Raw genomic sequence first — 14,903 nt, 5'->3', positions numbered from 1 at the left:
TGATCTCACCAATCAACAGACTTGTACCACTTATGACAAATTATATAAAGCAATCATTTTTTGAACAATCAACAACCGTCACGTCAAAATATAACTTACTCAAAAGGCTATAACTTATTGTCTTACATGGTCGACTGGGCAAGTAGATCGCATCTGCGGTCGGCTGAAAGTTTATTTGTATTTATTTACAAGCTTGTAGAACCTAGCTCCTCGTCTTGACGGTTGACAAGGTCTAACAAGAGGAAGAGTAGGTGGGTCTCTATTTCCAATTAATTCTCACTAGTGTTAAAATGGTCACAGAATAAGGTCCGGAAAACAACCTTTAATGCCATAAAGTATTGATCGTTAAAACTTGTATATTTCTATAATATTTAATTGTGTAAGAATTTGTTCTGGGCAAGAAGAAAATTTTAGTACGGGACTGACATACTGATTTAATTTTTAATAGATTTATTCTTGGTCACTGCTGACTAAATTCTGTGCAGATTACGTATTAAGGATGCAATCACTAAATATTCATTTGTCGAGTACAGTTTGAGACATAGTGTCCGAATGCCCTCGTTTAACAAAGCGACAAAATAACGATACTAATCGAGTTTCTTTTGTCACGGATTGAACCTGTTGGACTTAGGAAAAGATGACTCTTGTATTATTTGCATTAGTTCTGACCTCAACATTCTGCCCCTGTGCAAGAACGCAGTCTACAAGAAATATTTTAAAAGAGAACCTGGGAAGTGATTTAGTTCAACGTGTGCTAGAAATGTCTTCGGAAATGAAGAAGCTAAAGGAAAAGCATGCAGAGCTAAAACGTATTGTGCAGGATTTCCTTTGGAACCATGAAGTGCCAAAGAGAAAGAATTCTCAGAGAAAGGAGCAGACGAGACTCAAAAGAGAAGAGAATAATCAAGCTCTGGCGAGCGACTTAAGGGAGAAATTCATTGATATAGTGAAAGAACTAGATCGATTCAAAGATGACCTAGAAATGATACACAGCGCTCAAAAGGATCGGTCCCTAATAAAAGAACAGATTAAGTCAATTCAGCATGAACAAGGTATGATGCGAGTCGTACAAAAGAAACTGTTAATGACTCAGAAAGAATTAGAGTTTCGAGTATTTAAACGACAGGGTAAAATCGTACATATAAAAGGACATATCAAATGTGGTTTTATACCTATGGATGAGGAATCTGTGTATAAACTTGATCCCACTACTCGAAGGCAAAACGGAAAGGAGAAAGAATATGATCAAAAAGATGAAGCTGGAATGGAACTAGGTTATGATTACAAGAATGAAAGCAAAGACAGACCAGAGGAAGCATACAATCGTGAAAATAAACGTAAAATAGAGAGAAGACATGTTCGCAAAATTAATATTAAACACAAAAAGGAACTGATGAATGGCAGAGTGCAATCAAAGAGAACTGTTGGTGGACATTCTGCATTTGCTAATGGCAATAAAGGTATACATTTATCATCCCCATTCCTCATTTCTGTTTTATCTTCGTTGGATACGTAAAATTGAAATTTTGCATTATGCATGCCTGGAATGTTTGTGTATGTATGTGTGGATGTGTGTGTGTGTGTGTGTGTGTGTGTATTTGAAACTCTGTATTAAGCATTCCTGGAAGGTTTGTATTTGACTCTGTGTAAAATTATTTCCTTTTGTACTCATGGAAAGTTTGTGTGTCTCTGTCTGCAATTCTGTTTTATGTTCGCCCGGAAGGATTGTGAGTCTCTATGTAATTTTTATTAAGCATGCATGGGTGGTTTGTGTGTTGTCTGTGTGGATGAAATTCTGCATTAAGTATGCTTGGAAGGGTTGTGTGTGTGTCTGCGTCACAAATTCTGTATTAAATATATAAGGAAGGGTTCGCCTGTGACTGTGAAATTCTGTATTAAGTTTGCATGGAAGGTTTGTTTGTGTATCTGTCTGAAATTATGTGTTAAGTATGACAGGAAGGTTTGTGTGTGTCTCTATGTAAAATTCTTTTTTAACTATGCCTGGATGGGTTGCATGTGTTTCTGTCAGAACGTCTGTAATAATAATGCATAGAAGGTTTTTATGTCACTGTTTTAAATATGGTATCAAATATGCCTGTGAGGTTTGTGAGTCTCTGTGTGAAAATCTGTATTAAGCATGTCTGACAGACTTCTATGTGTCTCTGTCGGAATTTCTGTATTAAGTTTGCTTGGAAGGTTTAAAATTAAATATTAACCTGTTAGTTATCACATTTTAAACTAACTCAAATCTTGAGATATTTTTGAAAGAATATCTGGCAGCCGCTAGATGATCTGTACGAAAATGAAAGCAATATACAAGTATGGCGTTATCTACGACAAAATGTTATGTTTGCAATAGAGATAGGAAATGATCATTAAAAGAGAACATTTTCTTTTCTTCAGAATATATAGGGCATGAAAACGATAATTTTCAACTATCAATAACAATTACAACTGTTTGAACACATGCATGAGAACAAAAAATATGAAACGGCAATCTTTGCATTGCAATCAAAAAATATTAACTACTATTAAGAGTTCCATCTCAAATGAGATATACAATATGAATCAAAGAGAAAACAAGTGTTGGTATCTATACTCCTATAGCATTTCATAAAACTCTTGTTTGAGTTATTCAACTGTTTTCTAAAACAAATAATAAGTGACTAAAATATTCGTGAATCTAACAATATTTTAGTAACATAATTTTCTTGTTATTTCTTTCTCGTGGTTATATGAAATGTTTAAATCACGGACTGATGTTTCATTTTCTTTCTTTTTTTTTTCTTTAACAAAGTAAATTCCTTTACCTTTTACGCAGTACACAATGTTTTAGCTATATTCTTTTCTTTTGTCAAGAATATTTGTTTTTGTTTCAATTTTCGGTTTCTGTTATCCGTTCATGACACAATGATGTTACGACTTGATGTCATCTAACTTTTCTGAACGTTTCCACTGAACTATAAGCTAGAGTACATAATCAATGTATTTTAGTGTTCTACCTGAATCCTTGGGCACTTTCTCATGTCCCTGATCAACCTTGTTCCAAATTTTACCCGCAATGTCCCGTCCAAAAAATTATCGTCCTTTCAAAATTGCATTACTATCTTTCTCATATATAACTATTTTAACATTGTAAAATCTATGTATTCTTTATTGTTTTCTCTATTTCTTTTCAGGAAAGATACGAAAGTCGGTGTCTATGTACACCGCATTCAGCGAAAGGTTTTCTGATGACCTACGACACTTTGCCAATCGTCAGCCTATCGTGTTCGATGATATTTATCTTAATCTGGGAAACGGATATGACAGAAATAGCGGAATATTCCGTGCGCCAGTTGCAGGGTTATATCTCGTATTGATGACAATTTCGTCAGGAGGATACCATACTCCAGACGTAGAGGTTGTCAAAAATGGGTCGCCATTGTGCCGTGTTGTAGTGTACACTTTTAATACTGCTACTGTTGGAAGTCCCTGTAATATGCTTGTTGAACTAGGTGTTGGAGATGAAGTCTGGGCACGAGACTTGCTTCATAAGGAAGGAGCTGGGATACGTGGACAGTATTATTCCACGTTCTCCATGACACTTTTAGTCTCAGACCAAGCCAGTGGCTCTTCTTCATAAATGTTATGGGGTAAAAATAAATTACTGTAATAAAGTAATTATTTAAATGTTCTCTACCTTGGACAGTCAAGTCATTGGCGCCTATTTCAACAACTCTACTCCAACATCGTAACTCGTTCTAAAATCAGTTTGAAATTTCTCTCCATTTAATGTTACTACAATAAATTCGATAACCCCAAACGGTAGTGGGCACATTTCAATGGGGTGGGAAATCTGAATGGCAATGTAATCAAGGGATAAGAGTGATAAAAAGAAATCAAATTCTCAGGAAGTACATTTTTGTCTCGCAAAATTTATTACGTCATAGGGTCTTTAACCACGTGACAAGAAAACGAAAACTCCAACAAATATTCTATAACCCAAAATACAAATGTATTTTCCTAAATACAAAGACAAGCAAAATGAAATAATTAAAATTACTTATCTGTGAATTCCTAGAATTTCTAAATGTACTATCAGTTTCATAGTAATCCGGAAAGGCTCCGAAGGTATTCCGAATGAAAGTTGTAATATGTTTATTTGCTATCACCACAGAACAATCCCTGTTCTAATATCCAAATGTTATTTTTGTCTTGTTCAAGAGAAATCGATCTAAATTTGAATGCCACAAATGTTCTTGACAGTTCTACGATAATTCAATGAAATTAACGACAATAGACTCTCTCTCTCTCTCCGTTTCAAGTCATTGAATAAGTTCATAATAATCTAATTAAGTACTTTCTGTTTAGAACAAATAATTCAGCTCAGCAATTTCAGCGCAATTAATATAAATAAATGACAATTCTACTCATGAATCTCACAAAACATAACTTTTGAATGAGAACTGCAGCAGAGAGGGTGAACAAACCTTTTGCTGGAACGTCAATTTTTTAAAATAATAGCATCCTTCGAAAAGGAAAATAAAAAGCCAATACCGCCAAACCGAAGCCTCTAACTTACCGAAGTTTCTCTAATTTGGTTAGCTTTTTTGTTTCTTTACAGCTGTCGTTTGTGTTTTTTAAAAAGTATGCGTGTCTCGTTTACCGCGAAACGTCTTATTGAGGTCGCACCCTCTCCGCTGCTATAATTAGATCATTATTATATCAACCAAATACTTATCAAATCCTACACGATATGGTGCTCGGGGATCGTGTAAATATATTGTGATTTAACACATTTATTAGTTAGTAGGTCTGAATGTTGGTCATTAGGTATCAGTGCGCTTCACATTACCGTTCATACTGAGCTCATACATGCCCACAATATTAATCCTATTCATATTTTTAACATTGCATATCCCGTTACACCTATCGTAAGTCATGTCAATAGTTTCAAGGCCACTTTGGTTCCATCTATTTAACATGTTTTACTGACGTCATATGTCACACCCCTGGTGGTGAGAGTGACCTTGAAAGGGCCAGTTTGAGTTAGAATCAGTGAGATGGTTCATAAAGTACATACTTCTAGGGTTCTAGACGTCTTTGATCGCACTTGTTGGATGACCTTGGAAGAGCCAGTTTGAATTGGAATCAATGAAATGGTCATAAAGTACATACTTCTAGGGTTCTTGTCGTCTTTGATCACACTCGTTGGATGACCTTGAATGTCACAGCTAAATATAGTTATCTGATCTAACTGATAAGTATATGACGTCAGAGGACAAAACCTGCTTGATCGAAATTTTGGATACATTTAGAATCTTCAACCTTGTTGTACTCTGATTTCTTCTGAATTTAATCAGTTTCGACCGGCAGCTTTCCTTTTTTACCTAAACTCCAGTCACGAACAGTTTGTAACCAGTAAAGCAATACGACAACCAGGATTATTTCTACTCCTTGAAATCACTTTCGAAAGCAAGGCGCAATGCAAAAACCCTGACTATAAAACCTGATACCGTAGAATATCCTGAGTCATGGGCTTCTGCCGTCCTCTGCTTTTTCATTTTCTCATTTTAAACTTAAGCCACTCACCCTCCTATCTTCTAATTTCTATAATAAGAAACAATCAGCCACCCAGTGTTTTTCCCCCACCAAAATAAAGAAAACACTACGCAACCGAAACTCATATCTACGAAATCTTTTTTTTGGGGAGGACAGAGTTTACCCAATTAGTCGATCGGTATAACGTCAAAGTAGACCAGCATTAAACACAGAAGATACATTTTACAATAAAAAAGCATTTAAAAAGCAAAATAATAAAACAAGACATTTATCATCCCAAAGAAATAAATTATGTGCCGTTCCAAAAGACACATCGAGGCAGTCGATCCGACCTAGCCTGATCGAATTTAAAACCGCAACCCTTTGATTACATGTCAGACACTCCACCAACTGATCTACCGCGGCTCCCTTGTTACACGTACAAGTGAGCGAGGACATATCATATACTTATATTTGCTATGTAGCATAGAATGTCTAGTGTATATTTTGTTTTTGTTTCATTCATACACGGATACTTTCATAAAAATACACGCATACGCAAACACGCCGATCACATAAACTTTTATTAAGGGTGGACAGATAGGATTGACACTGGGATAAAGTTCCATCTAATTACAGGCAACGATTTTTTTTAACAACCCAACACTTAACAACCTAACATACAGAACTGAGCTGGTGAGCTATGGTACGGGATACGAAATGGTCACTAACACGTGATTTTGAAGAAAAGAAAAAAAAAAAAAACATATTACTAACAAGAGGAGAGAGAAGCTAAATATTTCATGTAACCCATGCACAGAAAAACAAAGATGCATCGTTGTAAAAGAATTTTTTAAAATCTTTTTTAAAAAAAAATTGAAAAAAATAAAATCAAAGATTATCGCATTTATTTTCTCTCAAAGTCATACCGTCATCTTTAAGTTTATGCCGTCACGATTAGCTACTCACCACCCACCCATCAATTAACCAGACTCTTCAAAGAATATGCCACCATCTATCATAGCCAAGAAATAATAATATTAATAATAATAATAATAATAATAATAATAAAAACATTAAGCTACAAACAATCAGATCTATGGTTTTAAAAACAACCTACGGTACCCAAACTACAATACAGGAAACAATATAAACACTTGCTCACCCATCTTACTATTCAACAAAACTGAGAAGAAGAAAACGAAAACTCGACTACCAAACGCACAGTTAAGAAAGAAAATATCAACGGCAGGCAATCAGTATATAAGGAAATTAAAAAAGCAGACACCAAATCTTCCAATTAATAACAAACACAGAGGTCACCAGCCCTCCAAATAAAAACGCTAGACCAACAGTTTCAACGTTTATAATTAAAAACTGATTGACTAAAACCCTCCAAATGAAAATAATCATCATGGGCTAATATCAAGACATAAGAACGTACTAAGTTACCTATCCGTAACATGATCAATAATCCAAAATCGATACGTTGAGGTAAGTAAATTTATAGTCTGGAATCCAACATAAACACTTTTTCTACATAAATTCAGACCAGGTAAAGTCATTAATTACAAACCAAAACCCCCCAATTACGCAGGCTTTAGGGTAAAATATTGGCCAAGGTAAGTAGACGTTTTAGTCAGAATGATGTCGTTTTAGTCACAAATATTGTCACGATAAATTTTGATTAGATAAATAAATAATGAACTACAAATATAATTAACAGAAACTAATTCTGTTACATGCAGACCAGTAAACGGTTGTGATAGTATTACTTGAAATATTTACAACGATGATTTAAATAAGAGATCATGAGTACAACGTTATCATAATTATTACCAAAATAAATTTATCATAAGTGCTCAAGTAAAACATTTAAATCATACAACTTACACACAGTCTGTTTCAACTACTCAAGATGCTGTAAAAGTTGTTTGAAGAAAAAACTTTTTTAGCCGAACAAGCTTATAGTTATAATAAACACGTTAACAGCAATGTATCTCGATTCAATCTAGGCGGTCGGTGATCATTGTATATCTTCTTTAACCCAGTGATTATGGGGATAAACACACACAAATCATAATTAACCTTGAAACAATTTGCTAACGTCATCGAATGAAATCAATCTGGGAATTAAAAAAATGTTATAAATACCTACCCTGCAAATAGTGAAATACCATCAACTGATAGACAGTCTGCAACAAATCTTCAATACCAGATTACGAAGATAACGCAAGAGAACAAATTCAAACTTGATTACAAAGTATGTCACGATAACGCAAGAGAACAAATTCCCCTACAGCAACAATTAATTCATTATATTCTTTGTTTCGACACTCATGAGGCCATGTGGAGTGTTTTCTTTTCTTTAAACTGCATTCTTTATCCAATTAATTTTTAATATCGACGCTCTAATTTGTTTCCTCCAATGATTTTGTTTTAAAAAATTACTAAGCTAGAACAAAATGATGCAATTATAAATCCTATACTAAAATAGAAAATTTCGTTAAGTATTTAATTCCACTAGTTCTTAAGTAATCCTTTTTCAGCTCTGTAATTCATTGGTATCAGGCTTGTCCAACCCGCTGCACGCGGGCCGCATGCTGCCCAGTCTTTCACATCGTGTGTCCGGCAATGTAGGCAATGCTTTTGAAGATGTGCATATTAAGTAGTAGGCTTAACTGGCGATAAGGAACTGTTCTTGCTCATACGGCCCGCGAATTTAAACATTTTATCTGTTTATGTGTTTTGACCCCCAGCCAAACAGGTTGGACGTTCTCGATTTACATTATCAATACAAGAAACATACTCATGAAGGATGCCATTCCTAATACTACTACATTTGACAATGACTTTGGTATATTAGCTGACAGAACATTGACAATTATTTATATGTTGTTCTGAATCCCTTTTATCCAGATCATTGTAAGTTATATGTTATCCAGTTATTTTTGTATATGCCATTTACAATATAAACTTCTAATTATTCTTTCCTATCATGTAAGTAGGCTTTGCCTTCGTCTGTGAAACCTAATTTATTTTCAAGTTGTGAGTCAAGTGTTTGACATTCTTCTTCCAATGAGACTGAATTTTATAATTAGAATAATGACAAAATAACAAATGCCAATTCTGTTACTTAATAATAATAATAATAATAATAACAATAACAACAATAGTAATAATAATAATAATAATAATAATAATAATAACAACAACAACAATTTTCAAGCATTTGCCAAATAACAGATTCATCAAAAGCAGCTGAATAATAAAATACACAAATAATTTATGAAAATACAATTCATCAAACATAATTTTGAAATAGATAAAATACAATATAATCTGTTATAATATATAGTTTGGGGAAATAAAAATGTTTTACCAGAAATGGGCAAAATTATGACACCATTTTTAAAATTATGATACAAGTTGCAACATTATGATACAAACTTTTAAGAGGATAAACAAAATATAATGTTATCACCTGACTCTAAAGCTGCATAAAAAAGGTGGAAGTAGCTTGTTATTTTTATTAGGTTGGAGACAGGACCAAAATGTATGTTATCAACTAAAATATAAGACATTACAACAGAGTATGTGATTCAAACTAAAGATGCAGGTAACATTTAAAGCAAACGAAAAGCCAACAGGAAGCTAGAAAAACAAAAACTGATAAGAGCAATAACAACAACTTTGTTCAAATCACACAGGCAAATTTATGACTAAACAAATGTCTAGACGTTGTTGTTGTAGGCCTTCTTGATGTAACTGTGTGTCTTGTCGTTGTTGTTAAGCATATTACTTTATGACTGTATATCGTGTCGTTGTGGTTGTAGGCCGTCTTGATGTAACTGTGTGTCTTTCTTTGTTGTTAAGCATGTTACTTTATGACTGTATATCGTGTCGTTGTGGTTGTAGGCCGTCTTGATGTAACTGTGTGTCTTGTCGTTGTTGTTAAGCATATTACTTTATGACTGCATATCATGTCGTTGTGGTTGTAGGTCGTCTTGATGTAACTGTGTGTCTTGTCGTTGTTGTTAAGCATGTTACTTTATGACTGTATATCGTGTCGTTGTTGTTGTAGGCCGTCTTGATGTAACTGTGTGTCTTGTCGTTGTTGTTAAGCATATTACTTTATGACTGTATATCGTGTCGTTGTGGTTGTAGGTCGTCTTGATGTAACTGTGTGTCTTGTCGTTGTTGTTAAGCATATTACTTTATGACTGTATATCATGTCAATGTGCTTGTAGGCCTTCTTGTTGTGGCCATGTCTTGCTATGCTATGGTTATAGATCATATTGTTGTGTGTGTGTGTGTGTGTGTGTGTGTTATTTTGGATTTTTAACGTAGCTTTAACAATTTTCCAGTCATATCGCTGCGATGTCTGCAGTTTGGCAGTTTATAGGAATGTCTAGCACTGGGGCATCATGCTGCAGACATGTAGCACGATGTCCCACCCAGTCACATTATCCTGACACCAGGCAGACCAGTCCTAACACTAACCTCTTAATGCTGAGCGCCAAGCGAGGCAGCTGTTAGTACCATTTGTATGTCTATGGTATGACTCGGCCGAGGATCGAACCCACGACACCCGCAGCCGAGGCGGACGCTCTAATCACTAGGCCACCGAATACATGCGAGTTTCGGGACGGCACCTAAGGCGAGTTTCCAGGGGATGATTAATTTGAAAAGAGCTAGCAATTAGTCAGTACATTAAAAATAATCACCATATGGCTGGCAATATTTTGGAGAAAAACTTTAGATGTGCATCATTCAGTGTATATTCGGTGCATACATGCAATCGATGAAAATGCCATGAGATAAAACCATAGTCATCAGAATCTGGATTTTATTGCAAATATAAACTATTGTTCTTTACCTTCTGAATCTCTCCTATTTAATTGTTTATAGATTCGATAGACTTAACAAAAATCATTTAATACGAAATAAGCAAAAAGACAGGAGAAACATGCACAGCTTCAACCATGCGCGAAAAAACTAAACTAGTGAAAATAGCAATAAAACGTTGCAAACTCGATTGAAACAAACTTAGTTTGTAAGTATACAGTTTGAGAGTTTTTGACAATATGGCAATTGAATGAGACTGGATAACTTTCATCACTATAATTTGTTCTGATCGTTTGTTGTTTTGTTTTTGTTTATATTTTTTTTTTAGGGGAGGCTGCTTGGGAGGGTTGGGGGAGTGGGCTGCCAATTAATATCACTGACCAGTTAGACTCGATGGTATTTTAAAATTACAATTACTGGACCAATTAAACAGTAGGGATATTATTTTTATAAAATTTGAAACTTACAGACCAGTTGGACTCTATGGTTTTCTGTTACAAAATAAAATTACCTAGAGCAGTTAGATTTTAGATATTACAATATGGACCTGGTAAAAGTAATAATAGCTGTTATCCATGCATAGCTGATGATAGTTGTATTTATTTATTTATTTGTTTATATATTTATTTATTTATTTACTATCGCCCACACAAATAATTATAGTTATTGCTGGGTATATTGGATGATTTATTTAATACGATTTCTTTCTGCTTCACGCTTTTCACTTGTTGGCGGGCGACACTGCGTGCTCCTTTTTTAAATATAGGGCTTCGAAAGAAGAATGTCGATTCCATGAATTGATAAACTGTATTATCTGTGTAAGTCATGCTAACATAACGAATAGAGATGCGCGGTATTACCGGTATACCGGTTTGCCGCAGTATCTGTTTGAGGTGGTACGTATCACAGTTCCTTTTCATGATACTAGTACCTCGGTAATTTCCGTGAATGAGGAATGTACAGAAAATCCCGAGAAATCTTGTTAAGAATTTAATGCTGTTAACAGCATATTTCGTTATAAAATTTGTTTAAGCTGTCTTATACAAGAAAGTACTCTTACTGTTTAAAAAAAAAACAACTGATTACCTTTTAATTTGTTGTATGTTTAAATGCAACGAGTAGTTTGCTACATGCACAAAGGAGAATTCGCAGAACGGATTAGGCTATACTAAGTCTATACTTACTCCAGTACTGCAGCGCATTTTCTTGTCGATATATTATTATCCTTTTCTCAGTTTGTATGTCGTGGATTTCTATACACAATTTGCTCCAAAGAAATTAATAATATATACTTTTGATAACTCTTTCCCCTCTCTTTTTTCTTGCAAAACGGACCCCAAAAAATATATTTTGGTGGGATATCGACGATTGCTCTTCAATTTCGATTTTGATGCTAGTCATTTCAGAGCAGCGCCATCAGGTAGTATTTGTTAAAGTGATGCATGTGATTGAGTGATCTGAGATTATTTTTGTTGTTGTTATAGGGTTTCACGCCATTTTTTTAGCACAAGATAGGCTATACATGGCGGCCAGTATTAATGGTGGAGGAATAGCCCGGGAAAACTCCGGAAAGAACCACCGACCCAAGAGAAGCTACTGGCAAGCTTTCTCACATACCCACACTGGCCGAGCCCGAGACTTGAACCCACGCAGACAGAGGTGAGATGATAGTGATCTGTAACGGTGAGCGCTTTAGACCACTCGGCCATTCGGGGCCGCATTTGAGATTGTAAAAAGACGATAGGGATCAGTCTGTATCAGTGGACACGTCCTCCTTTCAATGAATTTGCCGTTACACCGACAGGGTAGAGTGCTGGTTGATACAGCCATATACACTGTACCATTATATTCAGCAACGTTTCATCATCATCATAATCATCATCATCGTCATCGTCGTCGTCATCATCATCATCATCACCCGCAGCTACAGCAAAAGTGTTCTCTAATATTACATTGAAGCAATAATACTGAAAACGATGACTTTGATTGAACATACTAATAAATATTTATTGCTAATTTATTCCTAAGCTCTTCCGTGTACGTTATAAAATCAAAACGCAGTATACTTAACCCGAATGGTTCAACGGTCTTTTGTTGTCACACTCCCTGTTAAAAGATATTTAATTTTGTATGCTTTATTTCTAAAAGGGTTCAGTATCGTCTCAGATTAAAATGAAAAAAATTCGGTTGATAATAAATATAATGCAACTTTTATCTAAACAATGCATTGTAAATGAGGCAACATGTCTGAAAATAGAATTATATGAAAGGTTTTAGGCATATCAAGTTTACGATAATGATAGACATGCCTTTCATAAAACTATATATGCGAATTTGTTTACACTTTAGACTTACCGCAAGACACTAACAGCATTTACAATTATTGAATCAAAAACAATTTTGCACAATAAATAAATAATGTTGTCCCAATGTTTTAAAAATGAAACAACAACTACAGGTAATAAAATTTATTACAAATTCGAACTTGAAGTGAAATCATTCGATTCCAAATGGGAGAAGATACAATTGTAAATGTATTACCAAAACAAGTTTAGTTTCCATTCTGTTCTAAGATTGAAATATTGTAGACAACAACATTGGTAGACTTTATCAAAACAAACCAGCAAGTTATACATTTGCTGTAGTGTTTTATGTTTATTTACTTTGAGGAGGGATACATTTTGTTTAAAACAAGAGTACATCGTTGTTATCAGATTTGGATAGTAGGCAAAGACTGTCTTTCTAAAGAAAACAAATGATCTTAGACGTAGAATGGGAAAGGAAGGAGTAACGGGTTGACGCCAATCCGCAGGTTTAAAGCTTTGTTAATAATATTGTTTACAACGTTAGAAACAAAAAAGTATTTTAAACTTTACTAAACTGACAAACACTTAATACAAACGTGTTTGAAACAATTCGCTATATGTTGCCAAAGAAATAACGTTGTTTTTGTGTTTTTTTATGGGGGAAGGGGTTGCACGCGCGAGTCTAGGCTTGCAATAGAATTGATAAATATGACCCATCTTTCTTGTGATGCAATCGAGATGAGACGTCAATATCGAAAAGTCCTGGACTATGATTGGGTCATTTATCAAGATATAAAATCGAGCATTTCGGTTAAAAATGAATCTAACAAGGTTTAAGAACTCCGACAAAGCCAGAACCAAGTAATACCATTTTGACATCAGTGCGAAAATAAGTCACGTAACTCTCAATACCAAACTAGGTCAAGCAAAAATGTTGGACAACTTCGACTTCAAAAGCTGCAGTGCAGATATATAAAGCATGAAATAATTATTATATACAGGAGACTGTCGGGTTTATTTTATTAGTTTGCTTCGAAGTTGTGGGGTTTAACGCCATTTCTCAGTACATGATAGACTACACATGACGACTTAATATTTGGTTGAGGAAAAACATAGGAAGACACTGGAAAGAACTATCGAACCTCAGGAAGTTACTGGCAAGCTTTCGCACATTAAAAGGTTGTTCGAGCAGAAATTCAACTAACGTGGACAGAACTTAAATGTGCTAGTAATCTGCTAAGGCGAAAGCCTTAGACCACTCCGCCAGCAAGGGTCCTTAATTTATCAGTTTCGTATATGATAATAAATGGAACTGCATGCAGTTTACTAAAGGTATGTTCATTGTTTTTTCCAATGTACAATTACCAAAAATGTTGAATTTTTTCAGGTTATTGTGCTTTGACAGATTTGCGTCCTTCCTGACTACATCTTTACATCTGTAAATAACTGATAGACGGCACGGGTTCAAAATTATTCGGGAAATCCTGTTTGCCGCGATAATAGAGTGCCCGCGATAATACAGCGCTGGAGTATAAATAAAACTGATTTGTCAGCCATTTGGCACGATTTTTCGGCTTAAGGCATGCAACTACGAGTTGTTCAGCCAAAGGGATGTAACTGCTACAAGTAGCAAAACAACCATCGGCATAGTCAAATAATGGACGTCATGAGATTAAGTTCAGCAAATACATTTTGATCATGTTTATAATGTAATACATTCATTATGTCAGTTTTTTTTTATTAACGGAAGGCCCTGGCCGTCTTAAAACCCTATATCCCACCTCACTATTACGCCCCTCTTCGCCTTCAGCTTAGGGTGCATGGGGTTCAAGGCAGTTATAACATTCGATACAGCCTTGGAATCTAATGTGCAACTGATAATACATGAAATGAAATATAATCGTTTGAATTTTCTCTTCTATACACTTTAACGTGTTAAAGTACTAAGCATTCGTGTAAAAATGGATACAACTGATATTCTCCCTGACCGGCTATAAAGTTGAATTAGCGTAGGAATTTCTGCTCAAATCTGGAACTTAAAACGTTTTTAAAATTTGGATAATTAGTTAGAATTTAAGTCCAAGAAGTTACTCTCCGCCATTTATCATTTTCTATCTTGCTTGCCATCACGGCCTGTAATGTCAGAAAATGATAACTTACTCTAATCTCTAACACTATTAAAAGGACTATATGTTTTTTCACAGCTGATTGGTTGAATCATTAAGC

General features: G+C 34.9%; 1 protein-coding gene across 1 annotated transcript; it reads left to right on the top strand.

The window, feature by feature from the left end:
• Positions 1 to 760: 760 nt before the first annotated feature.
• On the top strand, positions 761 to 3,625 carry LOC149777240 (uncharacterized). The gene is made up of 2 exons (XM_089941388.1): positions 761 to 1,460; positions 3,180 to 3,625. The coding sequence occupies exons 1-2, from the start codon at positions 761 to 763 to the stop codon at positions 3,623 to 3,625; spliced, it is 1,146 nt and encodes a 381-aa protein (XP_089797514.1).
• The last annotated feature ends 11,278 nt before the right edge of the window (positions 3,626 to 14,903 follow it).

This window comes from Sinohyriopsis cumingii, chromosome 18, assembly GCF_028554795.1.
Source record: "Sinohyriopsis cumingii isolate HCF-2022 chromosome 18, ASM2855479v2, whole genome shotgun sequence".
Lineage (NCBI taxonomy): Eukaryota > Metazoa > Mollusca > Bivalvia > Unionida > Unionidae > Sinohyriopsis > Sinohyriopsis cumingii.
This window is presented reverse-complemented; position numbering and strand designations above follow the sequence as displayed.

Coding starts and splice junctions, on each gene's coding strand:
- LOC149777240 (XM_089941388.1), top strand. CDS start 761: ATGTCTTCGGAAATGAAGAAGCTAAAGGAAAAGCATGCAGAGCTAAAA. Junction 1,461..3,179: donor ATTTGCTAATGGCAATAAAG/GTATACATTTAT, acceptor ATTTCTTTTCAG/GAAAGATACGAAAGTCGGTG.